The sequence below is a fragment of the Martes martes genome (genome assembly GCF_963455335.1).
Source record: "Martes martes genome assembly, chromosome: 1".
Classification (NCBI taxonomy): Eukaryota; Metazoa; Chordata; class Mammalia; order Carnivora; family Mustelidae; genus Martes; species Martes martes.
Genome location: NC_137888.1, coordinates 117704815 through 117732585, shown reverse-complemented (window position 1 = coordinate 117732585; position 27771 = coordinate 117704815). Strand labels below are relative to the sequence as shown.

At 49.7% G+C, this 27771-nt stretch overlaps 1 protein-coding gene across 2 annotated transcripts in view; it reads right to left on the bottom strand.

Moving 5' to 3' along the window:
- Positions 1 to 27771, bottom strand: part of SLC12A8 (solute carrier family 12 member 8) — a 135011-nt gene that overhangs the window by 54416 nt on the left and 52824 nt on the right. For both annotated transcript variants that reach the window (XM_080825078.1, XM_080825079.1), the window contains one exon: positions 5804 to 5917. In XM_080825078.1, the coding sequence (XP_080681204.1) occupies positions 5804 to 5917 (114 nt within the window). The remainder of the gene's footprint in view (positions 1 to 5803; positions 5918 to 27771) is intronic.

The following is a 27771-nucleotide window of genomic DNA, read 5'->3' as shown; positions in this document are numbered from 1 at the left end:
TTGTCAGCAACCCCCCCCCCACCCCCATGCCTTAGAGATTCTGCTGAGACACACGCTGTCATATAAAGGAACACTTAAACACCAGGATTCAGGCAAGACTTGCCAGCTTCAGGGTTGGGGGTAGGGGGTGCAGCTCCACACACGTGGGCATTCTCCCTTCCATCATCCTCTCCGAAGGAGGTGAGAAGCAGTGGGGTCCACCACTTCCTGGCCTGCTGACCTCTCTGTGTTGTTGTCCCCTCATCTGTAAAATGGAATAACCAAACCCATGGAAAGATCCAGGTTCTCTGGGGTCTGACACTTTAAAAACAATATAGACTTATGAATATGAAATTAAGAACAGGGCCTTAACAGGAGCTCACGCAAGGTAGGGACCCCGAAGCCTGGGCTTCACGGCTGTCATGCTAAGTCTGCCCCTAATGGGAGCAGTGGGGCTGAGCGATGAGGGCTACATGAGGGACAGAACACAAAGCACTCACCACAGCGCCAGGCCTAGCAGACTGTTGTAATGTTAATGATTAGTGTAGATACTCATAATAATTTTGATAAAATTCTAAGTTAATTCTATAACTAGAGCTATAAAAATAAATGCGTTTAATAATCATAACGCTTCCTTTTCTCTTGTTCCTGCTCATGAGAATGCCGTGGGTTGAGCCCCAACTTCAGCTTGCCCTTACCTGAGGCTCTCTCTTCCTTAAACATGGGGACCCCACTCTCAACGAATTACCTTCTCCTAGTTCTTTGCCGTATCGTGGTCCCTGATCCCTGTAGTGGCTGTGTGTGTGTATGTGTGTGTGTGTGTGTGTGTGTGTGTGTGTGTGTGAGTATGACAAAGACAGAGACAGACAGAGAAGCAGAGAGGGAGAGAGAATCCTACCGGCACAGATGTTGCTTTTTCAAGCAAGTTGGGCTGTTTCAGGCAAGTGTAGCTTGGAGAAGGAAAGTACTTTAAGAAACAAAACAAATGCAGAATCTACTCCAAGGCCCCAGGGTGTGGTGGACTGGAGGGAGAAGGACAGAAGGACAGAAGGACAGGACTCATAAATTCAGAGAAGCCGCTGAAACCTAGTTTTCGGCTGCTCCTTACAGGAAGTGTCCTACCCTTGAGATAAAATATCTGAGGTAACTGAAGTCGTATGTCTCTGACTGGAGATGGGGACACAGAGTGGGAGGGGGGGGCCACTTGTGTTTGTTCTTCCAAACTCCGCTCCCCTCTCCACAGCCTGGACGTTCTCTTGTTCCAGAAGAGGACGGCGTTGGAGGGAGCCCCAGCCATGACTCACTCAGAGCTAATCCTTGGCAAATCCATCACCATGGAAACTGCCAATCATCCATGCTTTTTATCGCTTAACAGAACATCTGCCAGGGGAAAGCCAAGTGGTACAAATTGTTCGTCCTGCCTACCATGTTTACACTGGGGCCCCTGGCAAACAGAGAGAGAGAGTCAGGGAGGCAATGCTCCATAGCAGAATGGTAGCCCAACCCCGGTCACTAATTAGCTGGGTGACCTTTAGCAATCCTTCATAAGTCTCTCTGTGCTCCTCCTTTCCCCGCTAGTCACAGAAAGGATCGGTGATTCTCAGCCTGGTTGGGCCAAGGGGCAGTGGGAGGACGGGGAAGCATATCTCCTAAGAAGGGTGGGGCTAAAAAAAAAAAAGCTTGTGTAGATAGTTTCTTCAATATTATAATTTTATATTTGGAATTTTACAAAATAAGATTTTCATAATTTAAGCTACAGAATATAAAACTTGACTAATAGTCTTAAGTAGCAATCTGTCTCCAAGGAAGGACAAACACACCCTTCTCTGGTCCGGGGAGCATATCAGCATTTCTAGTGCAGGTGATGTAGGTTTTAGTATCATGATGAAAAATGAATACGGGTGAAAAGGACAAAAAGTTTGCTGAACAAACTTCTCTCAGATATTAGTCCCGCTCAGACTCGGGGCTACTGTATGGCTCTTCATACCTCAGGCTGCTCATTTCTTGCTGGAGGAAAAATACTGAAGCGGGGCCCGCCATTCTCTGCCCCCTCTCAAACCAGGCATCCCCTCTCTCTCTAATACACCGGGCTTGGAGAGGCCAAGGAGGGGCACCGTGGAGCAGTGTGGAGGGAGCCCAGCAGGGGCACATTACTGACACAACCTCCCCGGAGTGCCCCCTGGGGTGCTGCCAGCCAAGAAGGCCTACGGCCCCCCTCAGGTGTGACTGCCCCCTGGCCTCTGGGCCCAGAGTTTCTTGACCTGGCCTTAGGACTCATGGCCAGGTCCGAGGCAACGCTCAGCCGGGACCCTCTTGAATGTGTGTTCTGCCTGTGTGGGGGAGGGAGGGCAGGACAATATTTTCAAATGTTAACTTTTTAAAAAAGTTCCCTGCATTTGTTTTCCCCTTGCCTTTTCTGTCCGTTCAAGAGGAGTTGACCTATACTATATTGCCTTGAGGGAGATCTGTGGCAGGAGGAAGCCGAATTTGCCAGCGCTCTGTTTTGGGGTCTGTTTCTCAAAAGCCTGAGCCCTTGGGAGATTTTAGAGAATCAAGGAGGTAGAAAAGAAGCCGCAAAATGGGTGGGGAAAGCATGGGGGCGGGGGGGACAAGAATAGACTTTGGTACATGGTTTGCTGGGTCCGGTGCGAATAAAAATACAAGACTCCTTGTTCAAAAATTACTAATAATTTTAGCAACCACAAACCATTAAACCAAGCGTGGGGCCCTCCTGAGCTTGGGACCCAGCGTGAATGCACAGGCTTGTGCCCATAATGCTGGCCCTGGACGGGAGTGTCCGCCATATTGTAACAGAAGATTGTCCCTGGAGCTGGAGGCAGGGAGAGAAAGTCACATAGGATCTAGAGCAGCGTGGACCTGGGGCCCACTCCTTGCCAGCACTAGTGGGGACCCCACAAGATCCTAGAAAGGAGGGCCTGGGAAACGCATAGGCTCTAAGCACAGGGCTCCCAGGTTCAGATTTCTGGTTCTCAAAAATGGCTTAGAAGCTGCACAGAGCATGTACCTGAAGGGATGTGCAGACAGGACAGTAAGAGGGTCTGGCTCCCGGTACAATGCTGAAAAGCCAGACATGCCTTGGGACTTGGTAAGGTCCTAAGACCCAGGAACAAAATGGCAGGGCCTGGTGAAGGCGTGATGAATGACTGACATCAGTTTTCAGTCATCCTGGCAGAATGAAGGCTTGGAGTCTGAGACTGACCCTTTGCATTTCAGAAGAATGAAAGGGAAGCGCTACTCCTGGCATATCTGGATTTGTGGACCAAGATTCGACCTGCCGGACCTGAGGCCTGGCTCCAAACTCTCCTCTGTGGCCGGCGAGAGAGAAGGCTTGGACCCGAGTGGTCAGCAGCAGAGGGGGAGAAAAGCAGGAAGTAAAGAACCTCCTTTAGGGGGAAAAATTGACAGGACTTGAAGGGTACTGGCAAGAAAGAGGACGTTATCATGAATAAGTCTCCATTACTGGCAGGAGCAACTGTCTGGAGCAAATTGTCCTGAGATCAGGAGTAAAGGAGAAGAACCAGTTGGAGGGTGGGTGGGATGGGCTTGGTTCTGAACATGTTGGGTCTGAGATGCCCAAGAGAGGATGTCATGGAAGCAACTGAGGATATGGTACGAAGCTTAGAGGAGTCTGGGCTGGGTACGAGTGTGGGAGTCCTCAGTCTTGTGAGTGGCCATTGGACAGTAGGCATGGGTGGGATTCTAAGGAAAACAGGAGAGAAAGAAGAGAAGAGGGCAGGGGCATAGACTGGAAAACCCCCACATTTACTGGGCAGAAGGAAGAGGATGTACCTATGAAGGCAAGTCAGAGGGCCAGGAGGCAGACAAGGAAGGTGCTGCATCATGGAAGGCATGAGAAAAGAGGGAGGAAGTGGAAGTTGCCCATCTGAAGACACTGAGAAATTAGAGATGCTCACTGAACCGAGTAGCGTGGCAGCCACCGAAGACTGGACGGGGCCATCTCAGTGGTGAGGCAGGTTTGGAATTCCAAAAGAAGAGAGTGGACAAGCTGGACAGGAGACAGAAAATGGAGACAGGAGCACAGACAAAGCCCTGGGGTTTGGCAGTGAAGAGGAGTGAAAATGCGCCACGGCTAGAGGCAGGAGCAGGATTTGGGAAAGCTGATCAAAGGCGGCTGACATTGTTCATCTTCTTACTTGCACGGCTTTACTGAGGTACAACCGTCAGGTGATAAGTGGCATGTGTTTTTCAACTGCAAGAATCTGGAAAGTTTTCACATATGAATATACCTGTGAACCTATCACTATCATCAGGAATAGAGTTTCCTGCCCCGGAATTACCTTGTCCCTCCTGCCTGCCCCCTCCTCCCTAGTTCCCCATCCACCGATCTCCTTTCTGTTACCAGAGTTTGCATTTTCTAGAATTTTATATAACTGGAATTTTACATAGTTATATCTTTTAAAGAAAGGTTCTCTCCTTTTGTCTGACTTCTTTCATGAAAGATCATTATTTTATGACCATCTGTATTGTTGCAGGATCAATGGCTCATTCCTTTTTATTGCCAAGTAGTTCTGTATGGCACGGCTATGTCATAATTTATCTATTTACCTGTTGACGAATAGTTGAATTGTTTCCAGTTTGAGACTATTACAGATTAAGCTGCTTTGAACATTCATGCACAAGTCTATACAAACACGTGTTTTCGTTTCTCTGCAGTAGATAATGTGGGGTGGAATGGCTGGGCATATGTTTAATTTTTTTTCTTTTAAGTCTACTACACCTTGTATTCCTAGGCGGCGCCCATCCAAAGACTGATCTGGCACAGCCCTGCTTAGCTTCTAAGAACGGACACATTTAGGGTGGTATGGCCATAGGCTGTTCAATTTCGATTTAAGAAATCATCCCACTGTTTTCCAACATGGTCGTACCATTCTACATTCCTACCGGTAGCGTACGAGAGTTCCAGTTCCTCCACATCTTGCTAACACTCAGCATAGACAGTGTTTTAAATTTTCAACATTCTAGTAGCTTCTCCTCTTTGTCTATCCCTACCCCACTTGAGGAGAGGATAATGAGCAAGGAAATAGCCACAGGTAGGCAGGCAGAGGGAGGAAGGGAGGCAGAAAAGGAGATAAAATCAGCCACACTCCAGGGTTTCAACACTGCCTGATCAAGAGTAAAATGCTTGTGTGAGTCTGTGCTCTGGGACAAGCCCAGTCACTCAAAAATGGTGATTCCTCATCAATCATCTGGTCAACATGTTAGCTCACTACCCTCCAGGCCAGGGCCTGGAGACCAAGATAAGAATCCTAGAGGGACCTCAGCTTTGAAATGCTCCTCCCTGGCGACTGGAGACCCAGAAAATGGGGCCGATGGGGTAAGGAGATTCATTCATTGCCCACGGGACCCTGGTTTCACCCACACCCAGTGTAGTGAGAAGGCAATAGCATTTCTCTGTCCCCTGGGAGAAGACTCATGGGTTGGGGTAGAGACAAGGGGAGTTTTGGGGACAAATGTGCCCTCAGTCTGGGGTGAAAGGGGAGCTTGTCCTACTGAGGAATATATCCTGTTCAGCCCTGAGAGAAATATGTCTCTATTAACTAGGCCTACAGATTTCAGTACATAGGTATGGAGCATAAAAAGGATGAAATAATGTGGGAGGCCTTCAGGAATTATGAACAAGGAAATTTTGTGAAGAGGTTTTTAGTGAAAGCAAAGGCCAACTCTAAAGTCAGACATAGATACCCATCCTAGAAGCACATGCAGGCCACTTACAATATTGAACCTCAGGAACCAAGTGTCTGTACCCTCATGTGGGAGTGGGAAAGAACCCAAATTACTGTACCTGTAGCCGCTGGGAAGAATACCCCGAAGACACTGAAGAAAGATTCCCCGGGGCTGTAATCTGGCAGAGTGTTGTTCCACAGCAGTTCCGGGGAATAGCCCACAAAACCATGCTCTGAAATGACACAAAGCAGAGCCAAATGAGCCAAGTGATCGGGTGGTGATGGCGGAGTCCTGGGATCAAGCCCCGCATCAGGATCCCTGCTCAGCGGGGAGTCTGCGTGTGTGTGAGTACTCTTTCTCTCAAAATAAATAAATACAATCTAAAAAAAAAAAAAAAGTTTAAAAAAATAAGCCGAGGAATAAGATAGAGCATGTGGGCTTCCCTGAACTATATAGTCTCATCTTATGTAAATTTAAATGTTATAACATGGAGGTATGTGTGTGAGAGAGAGACTGAGAGAGACAGAGGAGGAAGTCTGACAGAATCGTCCTTACCATTCTCAGGCTTGACTTCATGGACCTGTTTCTCTAGAGACATGTAGATGAAATGACTTGAAGGAGAACAGTAGTTAGCTCTGGGTAGAGGAACATTCTTTTTTTTTTTTTTTTTTTTCTGTTTTTCTTTCTTTTCTCCTTTCCTCTTGATTGATTTCAGTATAGCTGAAATCTTTCATTGAGCATGTATTTAGTATTTTCCTTTAATTTAAAAAACTAAGCTAACTTTCCCTGTTCAAAAATCTTTCCATGGGTCCCTCTTAGTTGCAGAACAGAGTCCAGATTCCTGAACATGAGAATCAAAGCCCGTGACAAGGGGCTCCGTGCCCGCTGCTTCCTGTTCATCTTTGCTCTCCTCTACCCAGTAGTCACGCAGATGATGCTCTCGGAGAACGTCAGTAATGTCCCTCCCTGTGCCTCCCGCCCTCTGGACCCTTCTCCCACGTGTTTAGCATCAACGCCATGCTCACTTTCCAAGCCCATCTCAAATGCTACTCCCTTTGGGTTTTACCTCAACTCCTGAATCAGGATCAATCCCTTCCAAGGGCTCTCAGTACTGTGACTGGCCATATTCGATCTTTCCCCAGCTAGACTCCTCGGGGCAAGAAATCCAGCCTTACGCAGCTCTGTCCCCCAGAGTCAAGTGCTGTGCCTGGCACACAAGAGGTTGGTTGCTAATACGGGTCACATTAAGAAGAATCTTTCTCTTAGATCTTGGCTATGCTTTCCTATCCCGCACCCAGGCTTTCCGTTTGACTTGTTCATAGGCTACTTTATAGCAGGAACACCTCAGATCTGATTTCTTCAAAGCGTTTTAAACATTTGTACCCTGACTTCAATAAAATGTTTCATGTGGTTTCAAGCCTACTTTGCTTCTTTGTCAAAGGAGGTCACTTTGAACAGCATCTGTGGACATGTTAGTGGGCTGTGGAAGTTGAAGATCCATGTCAAGTGTTCTCAGGCTCAGGAACATCGAGGATAGGATATCCAGCCTCTGCTTTTGAATCTCATCTCTGAGAAGGAGTTGGTTTATTCCTGTTAACTATGATCTAAGAGAAGCCAACCCTGCTCCCTTTCCCGAAACCCCCAGAACCACATAGGATGGGCATTTGGCCATCACTCCAGCCAACCCCTAGAGCGGTGGTGACAGAATTTCCTGCCCAACTGTCCTCCACCTACCTTGGGGCTTAGCTTCCCCCTGAGCTTCCATCCATAAAAGAGCTCCTGCTCACTCCTGAGTCCAAGGAGACTGCCAGCACTTTTTGCAGCTTCCAAGATTCATAACTTAATAGGAAAAATATTTTGTAAAAAAATAATAAAATGAAAGCTCAGTGAAGCACAAGGGGCCCTGGGGAGTCCGGTCAGGACTTAAAATCACTGTCAATTGCTTTCTTCTGCCCGAACACGGAATTTGCCCTAAGACCTTCAATTCCAAGTCCTGGGCAACATTTCTGAATGGTTTGGCATCTTCGCAGCTGGTCTTCCCCTCATTAACAAAAAAGCAATAATGGCTGAGTTAACTTTAGTTTATCCCCTGGCTGACCCCACTGACTAGCCTTTCTGAGGTGAGAACCCAGCCCAGCCTGCCTTGGAGCAGAGTTCAGCCAAGCTGGGATGATGTGTGGGTCTGAGAGCACATCTGAACGCAGGGCTATGGGCTCGCAGGGCTATGGGCTTGCAGGGCTGTGGATTCGCAGGGCTGTGGGCTCACTGGGGAGGCTTCGCTGGGACCCACTGACCTCAGTGGCCCCCACGGCAGCTCTGACAGAGGTGTGTGTTTGGTCACCAGGCCCCAGGGGCTTTACCCAGGTCCCACGGATTAGTTCCTGGGAAGACTTCTCTCTCTGTCCACCCCACCAACAGGATCCACAGACTGACAGCCTAAGTCACTTGGTTCTCACGGGGGGCTGAGAGGAGGCCTGCCTTATCCCCCCTCTCTCTGCAAATGTAGCCCCACACATTGCCCAGCATGTGCTCACACTGACGTGCTGCCGAACCAGCCCTCTCCTTCTGGTGTGCTTCTGAATCTTTCTCAAGGAAATCACCTCAACTTTGAAAAGAACTTTATGGGCAAAAACATTGTCGATGCTTTATTTATAATGATGTAAAATGGGGAGTCTACATTTCTAACTCTAGGGGACTAAAGTATTTTAAATATTTAGAAAGGATTTTTAGTACCACAGAAAATTGTCCACGTTATGTATGATACACCTGAAGCAAGAAAACTGGACACCGCTTATAGTACAAATACCAAAAAAGTTTTAATTTATGCATGTAAGGAAAGAAGGAAACATACTAAAATACTAACTACAGATGTCTATATAATGCAATTATGAGCAGTTTCTCCTTTTTTCTCTTTGACAAATTTTCCACATTGTCTTTCACAAGCAAAATTGACTCTCCAACACAAAATAACATCTTTTCAAAAAACAAACAGAATATCCCAGGACTGAAAGCCTACCTTCTCTAGATCATTTTTCTGTAAAGAAGTTTCTTTTATTTATTTTTTTCTTTCCATCTATATTCTACCTGCTTCTCAAAATGATTTAAGTGATTTATGAGAAAAAAATAAGTAAGATAGGGCAGATAAAATAAGAACCAAAAGAAAAAGAAAAAAAGAAATGGAGGGAGAGCAAGCCCCCACAGCCACGTCTCCATGAGACACAGCCCAAGGTCTCTGCATAAAGCTGTGAGGTAAGACCCTGCAATGATCACCCTCCTACTAGAATTCAAGGCCTACAGAGATCATTTGATGACTTTTTGGCCAGCCTGCTCAGCCAGGGACAGACCTCAGGGCCCACCACTCCTGTATGCCAGTTTCCAGTGGATGAGAAGGAGCTCTGGAGGCCGGCATGGTGGACTTCCTTATTTCCTCTGCTCTTACCTTCCCAGGCCCTTATGACTTCCACTCCCTAAAAACCCCGCCACCTCAGGTCCCCAGGCCTCAGCCAGCCCCTAGTGAGGCTTGGACTTACTGGTCCACACCCCAGCTTCCAGGGCTCTGGTCTCTCCCCACACCCCAAACCGGGCCCAGCTGACCCTTGAGCTTACGGCAGGGTGGATGCCCAGGTCACCCACTGATGTCCCTGACCAGCTTGGACTTGCTAGCCGAGGCACGAGGTGAGCTCAGCTGCACGCACCCAGGGCACCTGCCATAGCCTCTCACAGTGGGTCTTCTGGCCAGACATGTTGACATCCAGGACAAAGGTTCTTAAGTTTTGTGGTTATGGCCCCATTGGAGAATCCGATGAAGGCTGTCCCCACCGACAGCACACTTTGCACATCATTTGGGGGTTCCAGGCCTCTGAAGCATCTCCAAGGGGCATATAACCTGAGGGTCAGGACTCCCACTCTAGGGGTTGCCCTGCAGCCGAGACTTGTGCCAGCCCCGCACACACTGATGGCATCCCCTGCCCTGGCTGCCCCCGTGCCCGGCCTCGCAGTGGACAGATGGCCCATGACAATGCATGACACTGCTGTCCCTGCCAGGCAACGGGGGGTCTCTCTGTGCACAGGCCATCAGAGGGCAACCTCTCTTCTTGCAATGACAAGCGGCCCCTTACTGAGCACCTCCTTCGTGCCTGTCCCCAAGCACTAAGTCCCTTACAACATCATCCTTGATCCTCAGAGCTACCCTGCAAGATCAGAGGGAAGGACACCAGGCTCAGGAAGGTAAAGAATCTTGTTCAAGGTACACAGCCAGACCTGCCTGTGCTACAGCCACTGCCTCTCTTCCAGGAGACCATCCCCTGGTCCCTGGCCCTGCCCTTCCCACACAGGAGGCCGGCCTTGGTCCTGGGCAGGCCTGTGGCCTATGGAACAAACCCTTCTGGGGACATCCCTGGGGTGGGGGGCTGGGGGATGCCAAGGCATGCAACACAGGTCCTCACCAAGCCCAGGAGACATCGCAGAGCTCACAGCATCCCCTCCCTCCTTCTGCCGGAGGCTGACAGGGGACCCCCCCCCTCACTATGGAATGCCACGCGCATCTAGGGGTGTATGACCGCTGGAGGCTTGCAGAGCTTGGAGCAGGCAGAGCCTCGCCTGGCCTCCACGTCTGTCTGAATTCAAAGTCTTCCACCTACCACGCTGTCTGTCTGTAACTCATCCCCAGCTGTTTCCCCAGAGGTGCCTAACGCTTGTGTCTCAGCCCGTGTGAATCAGTTCCTTTGCTGGTACAACAGGGAGCCAGTCTGGGCCTTCTCAGCTGACATCTTCCAAACCTGAAAGGCCTGGGAGGCCCCGTGCATGCACCCGCTACATGTGAACATCTGGGTTTGACCCGAACATCTGGTTCTGTATTTACCGAAAATACTTCGGCCCCATTTGAGCTATGTGCTTTTAGGAAAAACAACACAGACCGGGGGGGTGGAGTGGGGGGACATAAGAGAGAGAAAACAAATCAAGACAAAAGCCAGGCAAGAAGAGGCAGAGGGAAGATACTTGAAGGTCTGTCTGCAGAAAGGCCTGGCCTTCCTTTCCCAAATCCAGGTAACATGGCACCTCCGGGTGCCCCCGGGTAGGCCCTGGTTCCATAGGGTCCACCGTCCACTCCCAGGGAGTCCTCACAGGACCCCACCCACCTTGCCCTGGCCAAAGGCAATCAGCTCTGGTCGGCAGCTGTGACAAACCCTCCCGTCAGGTCGCTGCCGGGAATCTCTCTGTGGCACCTGTGGCTCCCTGCCCCCGCCGCCCCCACCTCTGGGGTCTGCCGAAGTCACAAGAGGCAGTTGGGAAGTCATCAGCCCCCACATGTGGGTGTCAAATTGCTACTGCTGACTAACTTAGAAAGTGAGATTTCTAAAAATGACACTGGCAGCAGGGTTGGGGTGGGGGCACCTTGCTGAGAGCCGAGCTCCAGGGCGGGCAGGGGCTTCCGGCGCTGGCTTTCTTCTTGGCTCGGGTCCCTCACCCCTGGACCAGCGAGACAGCCCTTTCCTGGGAATGGACAATGGGAGAGGCTGGTCCAACCAGGAATAGAAAGAGCGGAGGAAGGGCCTGGGAGAGAGGAAGGCAGGGAGGGCCCCAGAGGGCGGACTAGGGCCTGAGGGATCACAGGAAGAGCAACTCTGCAAGGAAAAGGAAAGGAGAGGCCGAGGTTCTGGGAAGGGACACACACCAAAACAACGCAGTGGGGGAGGGATGGGGGGATGAGGCCAAGAGGAGAGAAGTGAGCTGAGGCTCCCCAGAGGAGGAGGAAGTACAGTAGGGCAGGCAATAAGGGAATCATGAATGGGGTGCCTCTCCCAAGGGCAAAACATGGTGCAGCACACATGCCCCGCCTCGGGTCCTCCCAGGTGGGCAGTGCCATGAGGGTCTGCCCTGCTGTGACCACTCTGGGGTGTTGTGGCTTGGGGACAGAGATCTGCAGCTTGAGGGAGGGAACAGGTCTGAAATGGCCTAACCAAGAGAGGTCACTGTAAAGGAGAAGGAGGAGAGTGTCCAGAGCCCATCTTGTCACTAAGTCCCCCATGGAGCTCCTGCCCAAGCAGCCCCCCCCCCCCATTACTCACACACTGCCTGACCACAGATGGTCTAAGGCAGACAAAGACGGGCAGCTCACCCCACACCGCCTCTGGCTGTTTGCATTGGCCAGCGGGGTTCTTCCTCCTCTGGGCTGTGTTTAGCTCCTGGGAGCTGAGAAGGGGCGTGGGGGTGGGGGCAGTGGACCTGGGCCCAGAGAGCATGGATTTGGGAGAAGCCAGGCTCTTGTCCTCCTGCCTTGGGTGGAGAATGGGGCCCCTTCCTGGTATGAGCATCCTGAAGATCTCTGGGGAGAAAAGGAAGGGTGTTGTCAGGAACAAGAGGCTAGGTACAAGGGTGGGTGCCCTGGTTCCTGGGGGAACTGAAGGTGAGTCCCTTTTCCTTTTGAAACACAAATTCTGACTGTCAATCTGGGATGAGCCCCAGGTTCTGCATCCCTACTGAGCCCCCAGGTGATGAGGCAGGTGCAGGGGACCTGGTGATATTTTAGAGCCCTTCTAATTCTGAAAGCAGCCCAGCCAGAAGCCCATTCTTAACATTCAGCACCCGGCCTCCAATGACACCACTGATTTCCAGTGGCAGACATAAAATCCCAAACTGGCTTCTAGAACATGTCAGCACCATCTCAGCAGCCCCCCCCCCACCCCCTTCTGGCTGCTACCCCTTCCCTTCCCCGTGGCTGTGACACAACACGCGAACTGGGAAATGAGCTTGCCGCCACATTTCTTAACATGCTGTGACCAAGGAATTATGAATTACAAGGCCTGCCACTAGGTCTTCTGTTATTACAGTGTCGGGTGCCCTCCGTTCGAGGCGATAATGAGCCTTCAAGGTCGAAGGCACTGACCCATTTCAACAACTGAGCCACCGGGAGCTCGGAGTCCGGCCCGCAGCCCACGGAGGACCGAGCCCAGTCTGCAGGGCTATTCCACCAAATGGGGTCACAACAATCTGGGTCCATTATAGGGACTCCATAGAAGTGTGTTGAACCCGAACTTGGCCAGGCTGTATTGAGCCGGACTGTACTGACCATGGACTGGAAGACGGAAGGGAAATGATGATAGGTTTGGAAGAGACTCCGAAGGCACCCACCCATGGCCCAGTTTTCCTTCCCCACAGGAGCTCTGGGCGGCCAGCTGGTGGCCTGCCCTGCACCACAACCTCCTCTCTGGCTCCAGGCTCTTTGGAGTTTGGTCCCCCAAAGAGAGGGTGGGGAGAGGATGTGAGCAGGGTTTCCAGCTCCCAGGCCCCCACCCAGAGAGAAAATACACAGAGGGTGGGCTGGGCATTCCAGCAGTGGCCAGAAGGGAAGTCTGAAGTGGGGCTGTGCCTGCCCAGAGGGCACAGGGAGGAGCAGCCTGGAGCCTCCAGGCCCCTGGGGAAGGCCTCCACCCTCGGGGACAAAGGCTGGCTGGAACAGCTGGACAGCCCCCAGGACTTGGTAACCCGGGTGGATGAAGGGCCCGAGTGTGTTGGGGTGGCGGTCAGGGTGGCCCCCTTGGAAGGGGGTGGCTGGAAGTTTCCCGTAACCAGAGAGGCTTCTGCCAACCCCTACAATCTAGGATGGACAGTTCAGAGGTTCTTTCTGAGCAAAGGGTTCCTCCCTTGTGAAAGTGAGGACAAGCCTTTTCTTGACGAAGAATGATGTCTAATACCCAAGAAACTGTTCCAGCTGCTGACAGAGCTCTATTTAAACACTTAATGAAACTTTTCTTATAATGGCCTTGGGGTCAGCAAGTTGAGATACTAGATTTTTGCCTGGAGATGCCTACAGAGAAAAGAACTGTCAGATGCCCCAGAACAGGAAAGGGCCTGACTCCCGTGGGAACTCAAGCTCCCCTGAGCCCAGGAAACAAAGAGGTAGCTTGGGATCATAGGAGGGACTGCCACACACACGGAGCCGGGCTTTGTGTCCATCACTGTTCCAAGCCCGTCAGGTAGTATTAGCTCACAACAGCCCTACAGAACAGCTGCATTCTCCAGGTAAAGAAAGCAAAGTGCAGAGGAGACCCAACAGGATTCAACCCTTGGCGGCCACTGCTGGGGTGGGAGCTTGCTCAGGGATGCAGTGAGTCTGGGAGGGGAGCCAGGAGCCTGAGCTGCCTCCGCAGGGGCCCTGCCCAGGGGGGTACAGAGGCCCTAGTGACCCCAGCTCACAGAGCCTCCAACAGCCTGCCCAAAGCAGCGGGCGGCTCAAAGGAACCCTGAGAGGAAAATAGGGCCTTCTTATCTCCTAGGGTAAAGGAATGCGCTCTCCGGCCAGGATAAGTGGCTGTTTTGACAGGAAATCTCCACCCTGGCTGTGGGTTCCACCCAGCCACGACTTACCACCACCACCCCTTCTGTCCAGGCCTCTGGCATCCCAACTCCCAGACTACTTAAACTCCAGAACCCCAGACCCCCAAATAATCCTAACCCAGCTGGTGGTCCCCCATGGGGGCTGCCGCTATGCACCTCTAGCCCTCTGTGATAGTCAGGAGGTCTGACCTAGGAGTCACTCCCCTTCCCTAGTCTTGGCCTGGACACCCTCTCCAGGCAGGCGCAGAGGAGGGGGTAGAACGTTAAGTGGCCCCCTGCAGGGACAGACAGCAAGATAATCACAGTCATGTAAGCAAGGCCCCCCTCCTGCCAGGCACTATGCTGGAAATACCCAAATTCCCAGACACCCTTTCCTGCCTCCACTTCGACAACCATGGGCACCTCTTCCCCACCACAAGCCCTACCTAAGAAAGAAATGGAGCAGATGGTCTCTTAGAATTCTATAGAAGATTTAGCATCAGAGTGCCATAAGGGTCTTTAGCCTCCAATCCATTTCACAGATGGGAAGGCCGAGACCTGCAGAAGGAGAACCCCACACAGTTGGCAGCTGGTCAGGCAAGACAGAACCCAGTGTGGCCAAGCCCCCATCCAGCGTGTCCTGTAGGTACCCCCCTCCTCGGTCCTGTGATGGCCCTCATCTCTCTGTTGTCCCTGCCAAGTGGGAACAAGAACCACGCTATCTTGTTTCCTGGTGTGTCTCCGTTGTCTGGACCTAGGGAACATACAAGAACTGTAAAATACTAATAATTAACAATGGAGGGGCACCCCTGGATGGCTCAGTTGGTTAGGCACTGACTTTGGCTCAGGTCATGATCCTGGGGTCCTGGGTTCGAGCCCCGCATCAGGCGCCCTGCTCAGCGTGAAGCCTGCTTCTCCCTCTCCCACTCCCCCTGCTTGTGTTCCCTCTCTCACTGTCTGTCAAATAAATAAAATCTTTGGGGGGAAAAAAAAAAGAAACGCTGAATCTCAGCTCTTTCTTCTTCCCTCCCCACCCCCATAGTTGCAGAATCAGAATCTTCATTTTTTTTTTTAAGATTTTTTTATTTATTTGACAGAGAGAGAGAGAGAGAGATCACAAGTAAGCAGAGAGGCAGGCAGAGAGAAGGGGGGGAAGCAGGCTCCCTGCTGAGCAAAGAGCCTGATGTGGGACTCCATCCCAGAACCCTGAGATCACGACCTGAGCCGAAGGCAGAGGCTTAACCCACTGAGCCACCCAGGCACCCCCAGAATCTTCATTTTAACAAGATTCCCAGATCTTGAAGCTTGAGAAGCTTGGAGTCTGGAAGTATAGAACCCAGGGGCCCCCAGGGACCTATGCTTCCAGGATAAATGACAATAACAGTAGTAATAATGTACTGAGCACCCACTTGATGACAGCTACGACACTTGTGCATGATCGTATTTTATGCTGGGACAAGCTGGCAAGGGAGGCCTTATTACCTGCTCTTCAGAAATGAGACTTGCAGTCAGAAGTCCGAGCCACAGTTACAGGCCAGCTGGAACCTGGTTCCAGAGCCCCAGCTCTGACAACAGTTCTAAGTGTTTCACTCGTCCACTCTATAGGGCCTAGAAAATCGTTGGCAAGTGCAATCCCTGGGGGGGTATTTTAGGGGCTGCCCCATTGCCCGTGCTGGCCCAAACACCTGTGCACTGGGGCTGGGCTACCTTGGGGGCGGAGGGCTCACTATTTCTTCAGAAACGGTCCCTAAAGACGAAGGGGCATGGCTCGGCCCCCAGTGAGCATTAAGTGCCAGAGTGACACATTAGTTAGAGGGTTAGCAGGCCTGGGGCCACTTCTGCCACAAGCTCAGAAACTTCTAGCCTGATATTCCCCAGGCCAGAGTGAAGGTAAAAGGGGAGGCTCACCCAGGTCCCTAGTCTATAACCTTCAAAGGTCTGATGTGGGGCTTCCTCTCCTGCCAGCCCCCAGGAGGCAACACTCTCCTGCCAACTGCTCCGGAGGCAAATGCCACTATCCCCTCTGGGTAGCATCCAGGGGCTTCTCGGGCCACAGAGGCAGGCCTAGCTCAGGGAGCCGGGGTTTTGGCTGGTCCTCTTGGCACCACCCACCCTCAGCCTGGGACTGTCCATCCGGTTCTGTGTCTGTAGGTGTTTCACCTCATTCCCCACCCAAATGTGGGTGACCTGAGGGCACATCGCCCTGACTTCATGTCTCTCACAGACTGTCATGCCTCTCAACGCAGTAAGTGCCCCCAAAATGCTTGGGCCAGGAAGTGCCATGATCAGCCCTCCTACAGAACCGAAGAAGGTGGTCTGCCCACTCCCCACAGCCAGAGGACTCCTTCCGTGTGCAGGGAGAGGAGCAGGGCCACAGGCAGGAGATACATATCCCATCCCTCAGGGTGTCTCTGTCCACTTTCTTGGAACTCCCAGTTGTTCAAGGCTGAGGCAGGCAGGCCCAGCAGTGCGAAAGGGCCCTCCCAAGCCAGTGATATCATGCTTCTGGCATTTATCCCCAGAACGCTGGCCAGGGAGCCCAGCAGCCCAAACCCCCTCCTGCTCACAGAGCTGGAGCAGACGCAGGGGTAGAGCTGGACAGTGTTAGCTCTCACTTCCTTCTGCAGCCTTGACTGCATCCCCATGACCTCTTCAGCCTAAGGGTTGCTTCTCTGACTTCCACGGCCAAAGCCAGCAAATAAAAATAATCCAAGCTAGCGGGAGGGCCTTGGAGCTGGGGGCTGGGGGGAGCAAGTGCCTAGGATTCTGGCCAGTCACTCTTTCTTCATCACAGTCAAACTCAGAACAAGAGGAAGGCGTGGGGCGCGTCTGCTCCTGCCCTTCCTCCAGCCGAGGATGAGTGAGGACCTCTGCCCACAGGAATCCTTCTACCAAGGGTTAGATCCAAAAAGCCAGGAGTTCAGAGCTCCTAAGGTATGGTCTTCTCCCTCTCCCAGAGAAATCTTCAGTGTTCAAACTCATCTAATCTGAAAAACAGCAACCACTGACATGCACTGTTATTCCACAGGTAGAACAAATGGAAGAATGAGCTCTGCTTCCTGATTAGGGCACCGAGGGAGAGGAGGGGTAAGGACCGGATGGGGGGGGGTGGTACCAAGTCCCAGATGGGGCAGCGAGTTCAAGGTGGGGAGAAAAACCAGAGAGAGACAAACCTAAAAGGAGAAATCAGGCAGGAAGGGAAGAGGAGAGAAGCCAGGTAAGGAATGCTGGAGGTCACGATCTGCTGTTGGCTCTGAGGGCTGGACTTCGGAAATCCTTCCCAGGACATGAGCCTTTGTTTACAATTCTCCACAGTCCTAATCCTTAAAAATTCCTCTGTTTGAATCCTTAATCTTCCCCCCTTCTGGGTTGACTATGCCTTTGAGAATCTGGCAATATTTCTGGACCCTCTCCAGTGTATAGAAAAATACACTCTTTCCCGTCTGATTTTTGCATGTAGCTTCAGGGGCTCGTGGATCCTAAGTTACAACCCGCCTCCTCTGAAAGTTCCACTGTGATTGGGAGGCCCACCACGGTCAGAGCGAGCACAGCCCAGCTGCCAGGCAAAGCTCCAACCAGGGCAGGCTGGGCCGAATCTCACATGCATGAGAGCCGTCACATCGGGCTGTTATGGACCTCAACATCCTTCCCTGGTTACTAGCCCGACAGTGGCCCCGGAAGCAAGGCTGGCTGCTTTCAGGGGCCAGCTGTGTGTCTGGCTAGTTATTAATGCAGTAAGAAGCCTGCCTTTGACCCTGGTAACAAGGTCTGCACTGACCTGGAAATTAACCCTTTACAGATCGCTGGGATTATATTAATTTGCCCATGTGCAGTAGGTCCCAAGTCTGAATGTGCTGGTTTAAAATACTGAATACAGGTCCGAAATTTGACAGTCTGATTCAGACCGCTCTTCTAAGGAGCTTCTAGGTGATTCTGAAGCAGGCAGTCCCTAAACCAAACTCTGAGACACAATGTTCTTGTAGAAGTTCTCAACCCTGGGAGGCCGAGCTTCTGGGCCAACAGATAAACAGTCTCCCTGCTCATTGTAGGGTCCTCCTCACGCTTAAGGTAGGACTAGGCCTATGTACAAGGCCACAGACTATGTGACTAGGTTTGGATCACTGCAGCAGAAAGGATGTAAACAATGCAGGATCACAGGGTAAGAAAGGATATAAACAATGCAGCATATAAAAGGTATCTTTGCCATCATCTCCCCAAGGGCCATAAGGCAGAGGTTCCTAGATCTGTTGGCATAAAAGAATCACCGGGAGTACTTCTTACCATTCAGATTCCCAGGCCTCAGGCTACTAGGAAATATACATTTGTACCAATAACAAGTTTCCCTAGTTGCTCTGACAAACAAGGGGCTGTGGAAACTTGTTTGCTCATGGTACCCACAGGCTCTGGGGGATGTGGATCAAGAGACAAGATACAAGACCTATATAAGACGATTATTGTAAAAATGCTTTGAAAAACGAAAGTGCCCTTAAAAATCCTCCAGCAAAAGAAATGAACATTACCAGGGTTTCCTTCTTCTCTCTTTTTCTTTCCCCTCCTCCTCTGCCTTCTTTTTCACGGTGGAAACTAACTAGAGAAGGTGAGCCACGCTGGAAGGCCCCGAATGGGTTCCAGATGGGGAAGATTTTGGCTTCTTGGCCTGACTGCCCCTCCCCTTACCCGGGAGTACTAGACAAATATTATCATTTTCTGGCTGTGTAGTGACATGGAAATGGCTGGGAGGCACCCGGTCAGTGTCAGAGAAGCTCCTACAGCAGGGGGAGACCGCTGACTGGGTCCAGAAGAGAATGCCGAAATATTTTCTGAGTGTCTGCAAGGTGGAATTTCCCCATAGGAAGGAAGCCACGATGTGCTCGAGTTGATCCACATAGGGCCTGGCATCTGACTGGGAGTGGGGGGAAGAGGGCACCAGAAGAAAGGCTGAAAAGTCAGCCACATCTCAGACTGCTGGACAGAGGGACAGGGACGGGGAGCTTCCCCAGGGACGCGGCCGCTCCCCACCTCGGAAGGCACATTCACAATGGTAAGACTGCCTTATGCATGTCTAGAATCCTCCTAATGGTAAGGCATGCCTTTCTACTGTATTTCCTCCATGTGATTATGATTTTTTTTTTCATTTTGATCTCCTGAAACTTGGATGTCTTACAATCAACAGGTAGACTTATTGGGATGGATTTTTTTCACCTGAAAAGCTGGTGTGTCTCAAAATGGATGGTGTTTCAAAAGGGAGGAAATAAGGTTTATCAAACCATAAAGCGTGCCTTGAGGCGGGTATCATTATCCTCTTTTTTCCAGAAACGCAGACGGGTGACTTGCCCAAGGTCCCAGAGCGAAGGTGTGACAGGGCCAGGGCTGGAACCCAGTCTTGCAGGGTCCCCTTCCCAACACTTGCTGAGCACCTTCGCCCACACTGTGGGAACTGGGGATTTGGTGTCATTGCCAAGGGAGAAGGGTCTGAAAAGTGGCTCCTGCCTGAGTCGCTGCGGCACAAGAAAGCAAAAAGTGATTTTCTTCTGACTTCAAATAGAAATTTGAGAAAAAAAACAGAAAAATAGATAGGGTTGGTTGCTAATGTTTATGTTAGGCTGTAACTGAAGTTCCCTTATGACATCAGGAACTTAGGACAGTGTCATGCGGAACTATTCCTGTAATGATCACATTTGGCATGTTTAATTTTAAAATGGTCTTCATTTGGATGACCATGACAGATCTGCTTAAATTTAATGTTTTATTGACTTTTGAATCTTTTTAAAAAACATTTACTGGGGTGCCTGGGTGGCTCAGTGGTTAAGTATCTGCCTTTGGCTAGGGTCATGATCCCAGGGTCCTGGGATCGAGCCCAGCATGGGGCTCTCTGCTCAGCAGGGAGCCTGCTTCCCCTTCTTCTACTCTCCCGGCTTGTGTTCCCTCTCTCGCTGTGTGTCTCTCTGTCAAATAAATAAAAATCTAAAAAATAAAAAATAAAAAAATAAAAAACCATTTACTTATTTGAGAGCTAGAGAGAGAAAGAGAGAGTCGGGGGAGGGGGGCAGAGAGAGAGGAAGAGAGAGTCTCAAGCAGACTCCATGCTGAGCACAGAGCCGGACGCAGGGCTCAATCCCAGGACCCTGAGATCATGACCTGAGCTGAAATCAAGAGTCAGACAATTAACCGACTGAGCCCCCCAGGTGCCCCTACTTTGGAATGTTTCTCATGACTTCTTGCAATCAGGATTTTAAGGTGTTGTACCTTAAGAAATCTAGCATTTTCTGCCAGCTTATGAGAAGCAGGAAGAAGTTTAACAGAAGAAATCATCATCAAAATAATAAAACCAAAAAGTTGCTCTCCATAATATTCAGAAAATGCTCATTTCCTTGAAAGCAGTAAAGTGGGAGTGGGGTGGGGGGAGAGAACCACCCCCCTACGTAGACACACATAATACACATACACACACACAATACACATACACACACAAGCTCCAAGAAAAACACAGCCACTACTGACACATAATATCGTTGAGAATCCTTAAAAATGTGCCCCCCCGCCCCGGGAGGCATTTATTTCCATTTTTCAAATGAGTGCACTCAGAGGGTCCTAGTGTTAACCACTGTCACACAGTTAGTAAGGAGCCTGGGTTCTGGGAGCACTACTCATAAAAGCACATATTGGGGCACCTGGGTGGCTCAGTCAGTTAAGCATCTGTCTTCGGCTCAGGTCATGATCCCGGGGTCCTGGGGTCGAGCCCCATGTCTGGCTCCCTGCTCAGCAGAGAGTCTGATTCTCCCTCTGCTTCTGCCCTTCCCCCCTGCTTGTGTGCTCGCTCTCTGTCTCTCTCTCTCTCTGTGTGTGTCAAATAAATAAAATCTTAAAAAAAATAATAAAATAAAATCACATATTGCCATTAGCAATGACCTTCCCTGATCATCTCTGTGGTTCACGAGGACAGGGACCATCTCTATTTTATTCTCCCCTGCATGTTGGAGCCTGACTCCCGGCACCCGGTGGGCTTTAATAGCTACCGCCTGGTGGGTAGATGGAAGGAAGACAGAGGGAAGCTGGACGGGTAAGTGTGCAGCATGCGGGCCCCTCAAGCAGGAGCTCCTTCCACCCCTCCATTCTGCTTGTCTGGAGACTGTGCTCTGACAATCTGATCGGCTTCGTTCTCCTACAACAGCTACCACACTTCGGCCAGCTACTCTCATTTGTCTTTTCTAGAACTATGTCCATCTCCATACTGGAGCCTGATCTATTCTGGTTCTTTTTCCAATCACTCAGACAAGTGTAACAAAGCGCCAGCCATGGGCCAGGTACTTCCTAAGACGCTAGACAGAAAACACAGTCAGGTGCCATCCCTGTCCTTGGGGCTCTTACAGCCAGACATAATGACCTCCGGACTCCCTACTGAGCTCCGCGGCCCTCAGAACCCAACGCAGGGGACTTTGAAGCTGCCTGCCAAGCTCTCTTGGCCTCCACCAGCACTTCTGCTATTTCTGATGCTTTGTGTTATTTTCACAAACATCAAAGGAAGGTCCAATTGCAATTCTACTCTCCACCTTTTGGGGTATTCTTGTACTTTTTCACTTAGGGCTTGTTCCACATGCTGGCGGACACAGAGAAGGTGAAGGACTCAGGCATGCAGCATCCTAGGAAGTTCTGCTGAGTTGTGAGATGGACATGACAGGAAGAACCGGTGTCAGGAGTAGAAGAAGCCTCTTTGTCTTATAGATGAGGAAACGGAAGGTACAGCCCCTCCCCGAGTCGCTGGGGGCACCTGCTGCCCTCAGTCAGTGTCCTTCCATGACACCAGCTCGTTGCTCCAACAGAGGAGGAATGAGGTCGGGAAAGGACCAGAGCCCACTGATTTCTAACAAATGATGAATCTAAAATCAAGTTCTCTTAGGAGGCAACAGATGTAGGCAGTGGTTGAGAGGACCCCAGCCTCACATCTCCCAGTGCCAAGCGCTGCAACCGTAGTCCCCTTTCTACTACTGAACAACTTCTCAGATGCCTCATGCCCTGTGTATACTGCTTGTGTCAGAATTTAGCCAACAGCATGGCTAGGAGCAGTGTGAGCTGGATGGTTAAGGAGGACACGGAGCCTGAGGTCCAACACTGGCTCCATGACTTACTAGCTGTGTGACCCGGGAGAGCAAGACGACCTCTCTGGCCCTCACTTTTCTCATCTTTATGGCGCAGACCATAACAGCACATCAACCCCCGGGTACCGGGAGGAGAAAGGGAGAGGTAAGATGCTCAGCACAGTGCCTAGGCCAGAGGGAGCACTCAGGATAAACCTTGGCCACCATTTCCTTGCTCGGTCACTACGCTCTCTTCAGATCTTGTAGTCAAGAAATCCACAGCAACGTGGGTGGACCCACCACTTTTTTTCTCTCTTCCGAGTAAATCATTTCACTTTATTTTTTTCTCTACTTACAAGCAGAAATATACTTGGTGTTTCAGAAAGTATTTGTTGTATCTGGGCCATTTGGTAAAGAAAGTTTGGCCAGGGTACAAGATTTCTAATGCCCCAACAGATGTAGACACATGACCTGAAATTCTCGTGGCCTCTAAGAAATAAGTTGGAGAGTAATGAGAACAGGTAAGTTTACGAACCACTTTTCTTTATCACTAGGCTGTCTCTTGCAAAAAACAAAAAACAAATAAACAAAAAAGAAACTAAATCAAAACAAAAAAAACTTCCTAACCCAATATTTTCACTTTTGAAGGAAAAATGACATAAATTCTTGGAGCATCACGGGAAGTCTCTCCCTCCCCATCTCTAGCCCCTGTGTTCAGGGTGAGAGAGACTTGTGAGTCAGACCTTCTCTTTCCGCGCTACGGGATGACACCCGCGGGTGCTGGTGCATGCGGGGGGTGGGGGTGGGTGAGACCCCAGACCCACCCCGGTGTCTCTCCCGATGCCTGATCAGGGACCCACCGGCCACCAGGAAAGGATGTGTGCCAGAGAGACTAAAAACCCCACACGCGTGCAACCATGCAAATGAGCCCAATTCCGAGGGAGAAGGCTTCAGTCACCGAATCCTGGATGGGGCCGGCCAGCGTTTACACGGGGAAGCAAAGTGTTCTGGTTCGTGTGGCAGGCGTGGCACTGGGCGCAGTCTACAGAGCACCCCCAGGCCAGGAGCGTGGTGTGCGCAACCCTGCGTGGGCTGCTGTGTGGGCGCGTTCCCACAGCCCGGTGTGGGGCCCAATATTTATGGCAGCGTCTTGGGAACTTTGCTTATTATTTGGAATCACAGATTAATAAGAGAAAAAGCCAATCGAGGGTCTCCTGGTTAAAACAAATCTTACTTGCTTGTCTTTCAGGAGTGTCTGCTCCTGATGGTGGTGGTGGTGGAGTGTAGACAGAGTGACAGGTGGGGTGTGGAGGAAGGGGAGGGGAAAAAGTAAAGTGGTATTTAGAAACAAGAGAATGATGTCACAAAACTGTTTTCTCAAACTGCATCTGGTCTTGATCTCTAGCCCCCCACCCCACACCCGTCACTGCAGGCTGCGCTTGTGGTGGCCTGGACTGCAGAGGCCGCCCCTGACTGACTGGCAGCCCCCCACCAATGGCTGCCCCCACCCTTAACCTCCCTCCCTTTGCACCCACACCCACCCCAGGCAGGGTCCTCAAAGAGCCACTCTGAGCCTGCCACTTCCCCACTCAAAAGAAAACCCCACTGATCTTACTTAGTGTTTATGATTTCTGCCTCTTTAAAACTCCTGTGGGGTTCTAAAGTTATTCCTAGTTATTTTGTTTATCTGTTTGCTTTTCTAACTAGAAAGACTAAGAAAATCCTCCAGAGAAGACATGTCATCAAGCCTATGTTTATACTGCATTCCATCTGGGACTTCTGAATGTTGCTACGTTAATCTTAACTTTTAAAAATACCATATATGGTGTGAGCCCAATTATTTAAGAAAAAGGGGGATAAAAAAAAAAAGACTGTGATGACCTTGCTACTCTGTATTTTAAAATTAAATATGTTATTCTTCATAAAAAATAAATTAGCATTATAATTGAGTATATACGATCTGTTACAGACTGAATGTTTCTATCCCCACCTAGCTCCCCAAATCCATATGTTGAAGCCCTAATCTCTAGATCTCTAGTGTGGCTATATTTGGAGACCGGATCTCTAAGGAAGTAATTAGGGTTATTAAGGTCATAAGGGTGGGGCCCTGATCAGACAGGATTAGCGTCCTTATCAAAAGAGACACCAGAGAGCTAGTGAGTACACACACACTTTCCCAAACTCCCTACCCCTCTCTCTCTTCCTCTCTCCCCCTCCAAACTGCACTCACACACATGCATGTACACACACGCACACACACACACACACACACACACACACACACACGCTGAAGAAAGGCCATGTGATGATACAGAGAGAAGGTGACCTTTACAAGCCAGGAAGACATTGTTCATCAGGAACCAAATCAGCTGGAACCTTAATCTTGGACGTCCGGTCTCTAGAACTGTGAGAAAACTCATTTCTGATGCTTAAGCCACAGTTTTCAAATTGGCTAGCTCCTTTTAGCCCATGGGTGAAACCTGGCCTCTCTGTACTAGACTATCCAGGACACCCTCAACACCTGCCATGCTTACATCTTTGGAGAATATGGTGCATGAGTATGTATTTCTGCACAAACATCTCCTTGGATCCTATGGCCCTGATTCCCTGGACACAATCTCGGTACCAGAGATGGGAGTCTGAGCCAAAGGTGACCACACAGGCTAGTCCTGAAGGAGTCCACTCTCCAAGAGATTCCCCAGGACATCCTGTCCAACCAGGTGTTTGTCTCGGCAGGAATGAAGGGGGAGAGCCCGAGAGAAGGCAGCAGGGAAGGGCAGGTGTCGGTGACCACCGGAATCTCAGCAGAGACAAGCTGATGTTCTGTTGCTCACCAGGGTCTGTCATACAACCTAATCTCAGGAGCACTGGGATTCACAGGGGCGAAACAACAGCCCTGAGTTTCCTGAGCTTCCCTCCATCTCCTCACATTCAACCACAGTCACCTCAGGACATGGCTCTTCCTTGAACTTGAAGGAGCCTTATTTCCTTCTAGCTGCCCCCAAGCCCCAGGGCCCCAGCATGCTAAGTTCCAGCACACCTAACTTCTTCCACTTCCTGAAATTTTCCACGCATTTCTCATCTCTGTGTCTTCACATAAACTGTCCCCTTTCCTTGGGACCACTGTTCCCAGTTTACCACCAGGGGAGCTGCCACATAACCTCCAAGGTCCATTCAAATGTTGCCTTCTCCTTGAAGACCTCACTGACACTCCAAGGTCAAGCTCTTCCACCATCCTCTACCAGTGTGTTTTCCTTTATAACACGTAACCACCATATGGTGAACACAGCAGTGCTCAGGGAAGGTTTTTGATTAATTTCTATAATAACTAATTGATTACAGACAGGGAAATAAAGCTGGGGTGGGACAATGAGAAACATAAAGAGACAAAAGGCAAAGGAAGGACAAGGCCACAAATGAAGGTGGGCATCAGCAAGACACAACTTCAAAAGGCACAGTGAGAAATCTCTTCAGGAATAAATGCATTTTCCCATTTCGAGCTAAGGTTTCATTTCTGGGTAAACTATTTTTCTGTTTATTTTCAGTCCTTTTGAGCCCTGATGCCCATTATAGAACCCTCTTTAGACAATTTAAGCTTTTATCTTTAGATGCTATTCCCACATATTTCAAGCACAGACTCACTGTTTTCCTCAGAGCAATACCTAACATTCGTTTCCCTATAGCTTGTGAACCCTCAAAAACGGGGGAGGAAAGCTTTTACAGTCCCCTGGGAGGGTTTCCGCAATGCTAATTCACAGTTTCTGCCTGGGATGATGAAGCATCAACAGAGAAGGTCACACCTGCTGGAGGTAACAAGTATTCACAAACATTTATTGTGACCCTAGGTCACAAATCACATCATAGCGATCCACCAAGAGGAAACACCTTCTTCATATCTCTCCTACAATATCAGCCTAAGCAATTTCAAAAACACTCAGAAACATTATGTCTAAAAAGCACCATTAAGGTTTCCACAAACAGTTCCCCAAATCGGAGGTATCAACCAGCCAGTGACTGCAGCCGGAAAGACACGACTTCAGAGGGTGCCGGAGCAGGAGGGATACGGCCCTCTCGCAAAAAGATATACTTCCTTTACAGATGAAAAGGGCTCATTTTTAAAGAGAAAAAAAGTTAAAAAAAAAAAGTCCAATTTAAAAAATTGTTTAAATGTGTTTGGTCTGTCATTTAAAAATCTTAACACTAGACCTGGGGTAAGATGGCAGACTGAACACATGTACCTTATGTTGATCCCTCCCCAAATCCCACTAATATATAGTAAAGAGGCTTTTTAAAGGATATCAGTCCCTAAGTATAGGGAAAATGGCAACAACATTTTGGAAGCTAAAACACAGTGGATGGTCCAGTGGTGCTGAGATCAAATGTGAGACAAGGGAATCTTAAGTCAGCAAAGGGAAGCTAAAAACCAACCTCATTTGCCCCACAAAATTCTCTAAGGTATCCAACGGGCAGCCCCAGGTGTCTGGCCTTTGGAGAGAGAAGAGGTGGGTTAAAACCAGGAAGACTGGGTGGACTCTCTGGGAAGTTACCCATGTTCCCAAGCACCAGGAGCTCCTGGCCAGCACAAGCCTGCGATTTAGTCTCCAGAGACGGTAAACCAACGACCTAGACTGGCAGTGTCAGGCCCAGCTGAGGAAAATCAGGGCAATGTCTACTAAATCCTGAATACATAATCCCTTCCCCCAGCTCAACTCCCACAACAAGGGTGGCCCAACTCATCCTTCAAGAAGATCGGAAGAGACCTCTGGAGAAAGTAAAACAATTCATGAAGCACCTAGAAGAGGGTCCTGGAAGAGGGTCCCCAACACCCAGTCCTCCCAGACTATCTTACCCAGCTTAAAACTGACCAGACCCAGCTGTGCACTCAGTATTTCCAATCAGCCTTTTCTAATCAGGATCAGGAAGCCAAGAAGGACCAGATATCTGATAAATCCCTCTGATATGGACAATAAAGGGTAGGCCCCATGGTGTAATGGTCAGCACTCTGGACTCTGATATGGACAATAAAGACCCAAGCAAAAGGAAAAAGGCAGCTCAGGGAGAACAGAAACTATGCAAAGACAGATCTTTGAAAAACAGATCAACAAATCCTCTGAGTGCTAAGAGAAAGTATTGTATCCATGAAGCAACCGCCCCCCAGCCGAGGATGCTATTAAAACAGTAAAATGAAATGTAACATTCAAAAAACTAAGAAAAAGGTCTTGATTATCAAAAACAGTTCAGCAAAATAAGAAAACTGATTGAAGGAATGGAAGATTGAGCAAAAGGAATCTCTCAGAAAGTAAAGATAAAAATAAGGGGATAAAAAACCAATATCCAAATAGAAAAAGTACCCAAAAGAGAGAACAAAAGTGTAGAAAAATATCATCATTGAAATAATTCAAGACAATTTCCCAGAACTGAAAGATACATTACCAGACCAGAAACGGCCCACCCAGTGCCCAGCATAATATAAACAGAACCTCATGCGAGCCTATCATTTTAAAATTTCAGAAAACAAAAAGAACTTCCTACCAGTTTATAGATTATGTAGCAGGTTATGAATCAGAATGGACTGTTCAATAGCAATACTGGAAGCCAGGAGACAAGCAATCAGAAGTTTAAAACAAAATAGTTTCCAACCTAGAATTTGATATCCAACCAAACTATGAGTCGAGTGTGACTACAGAAAAAAGAA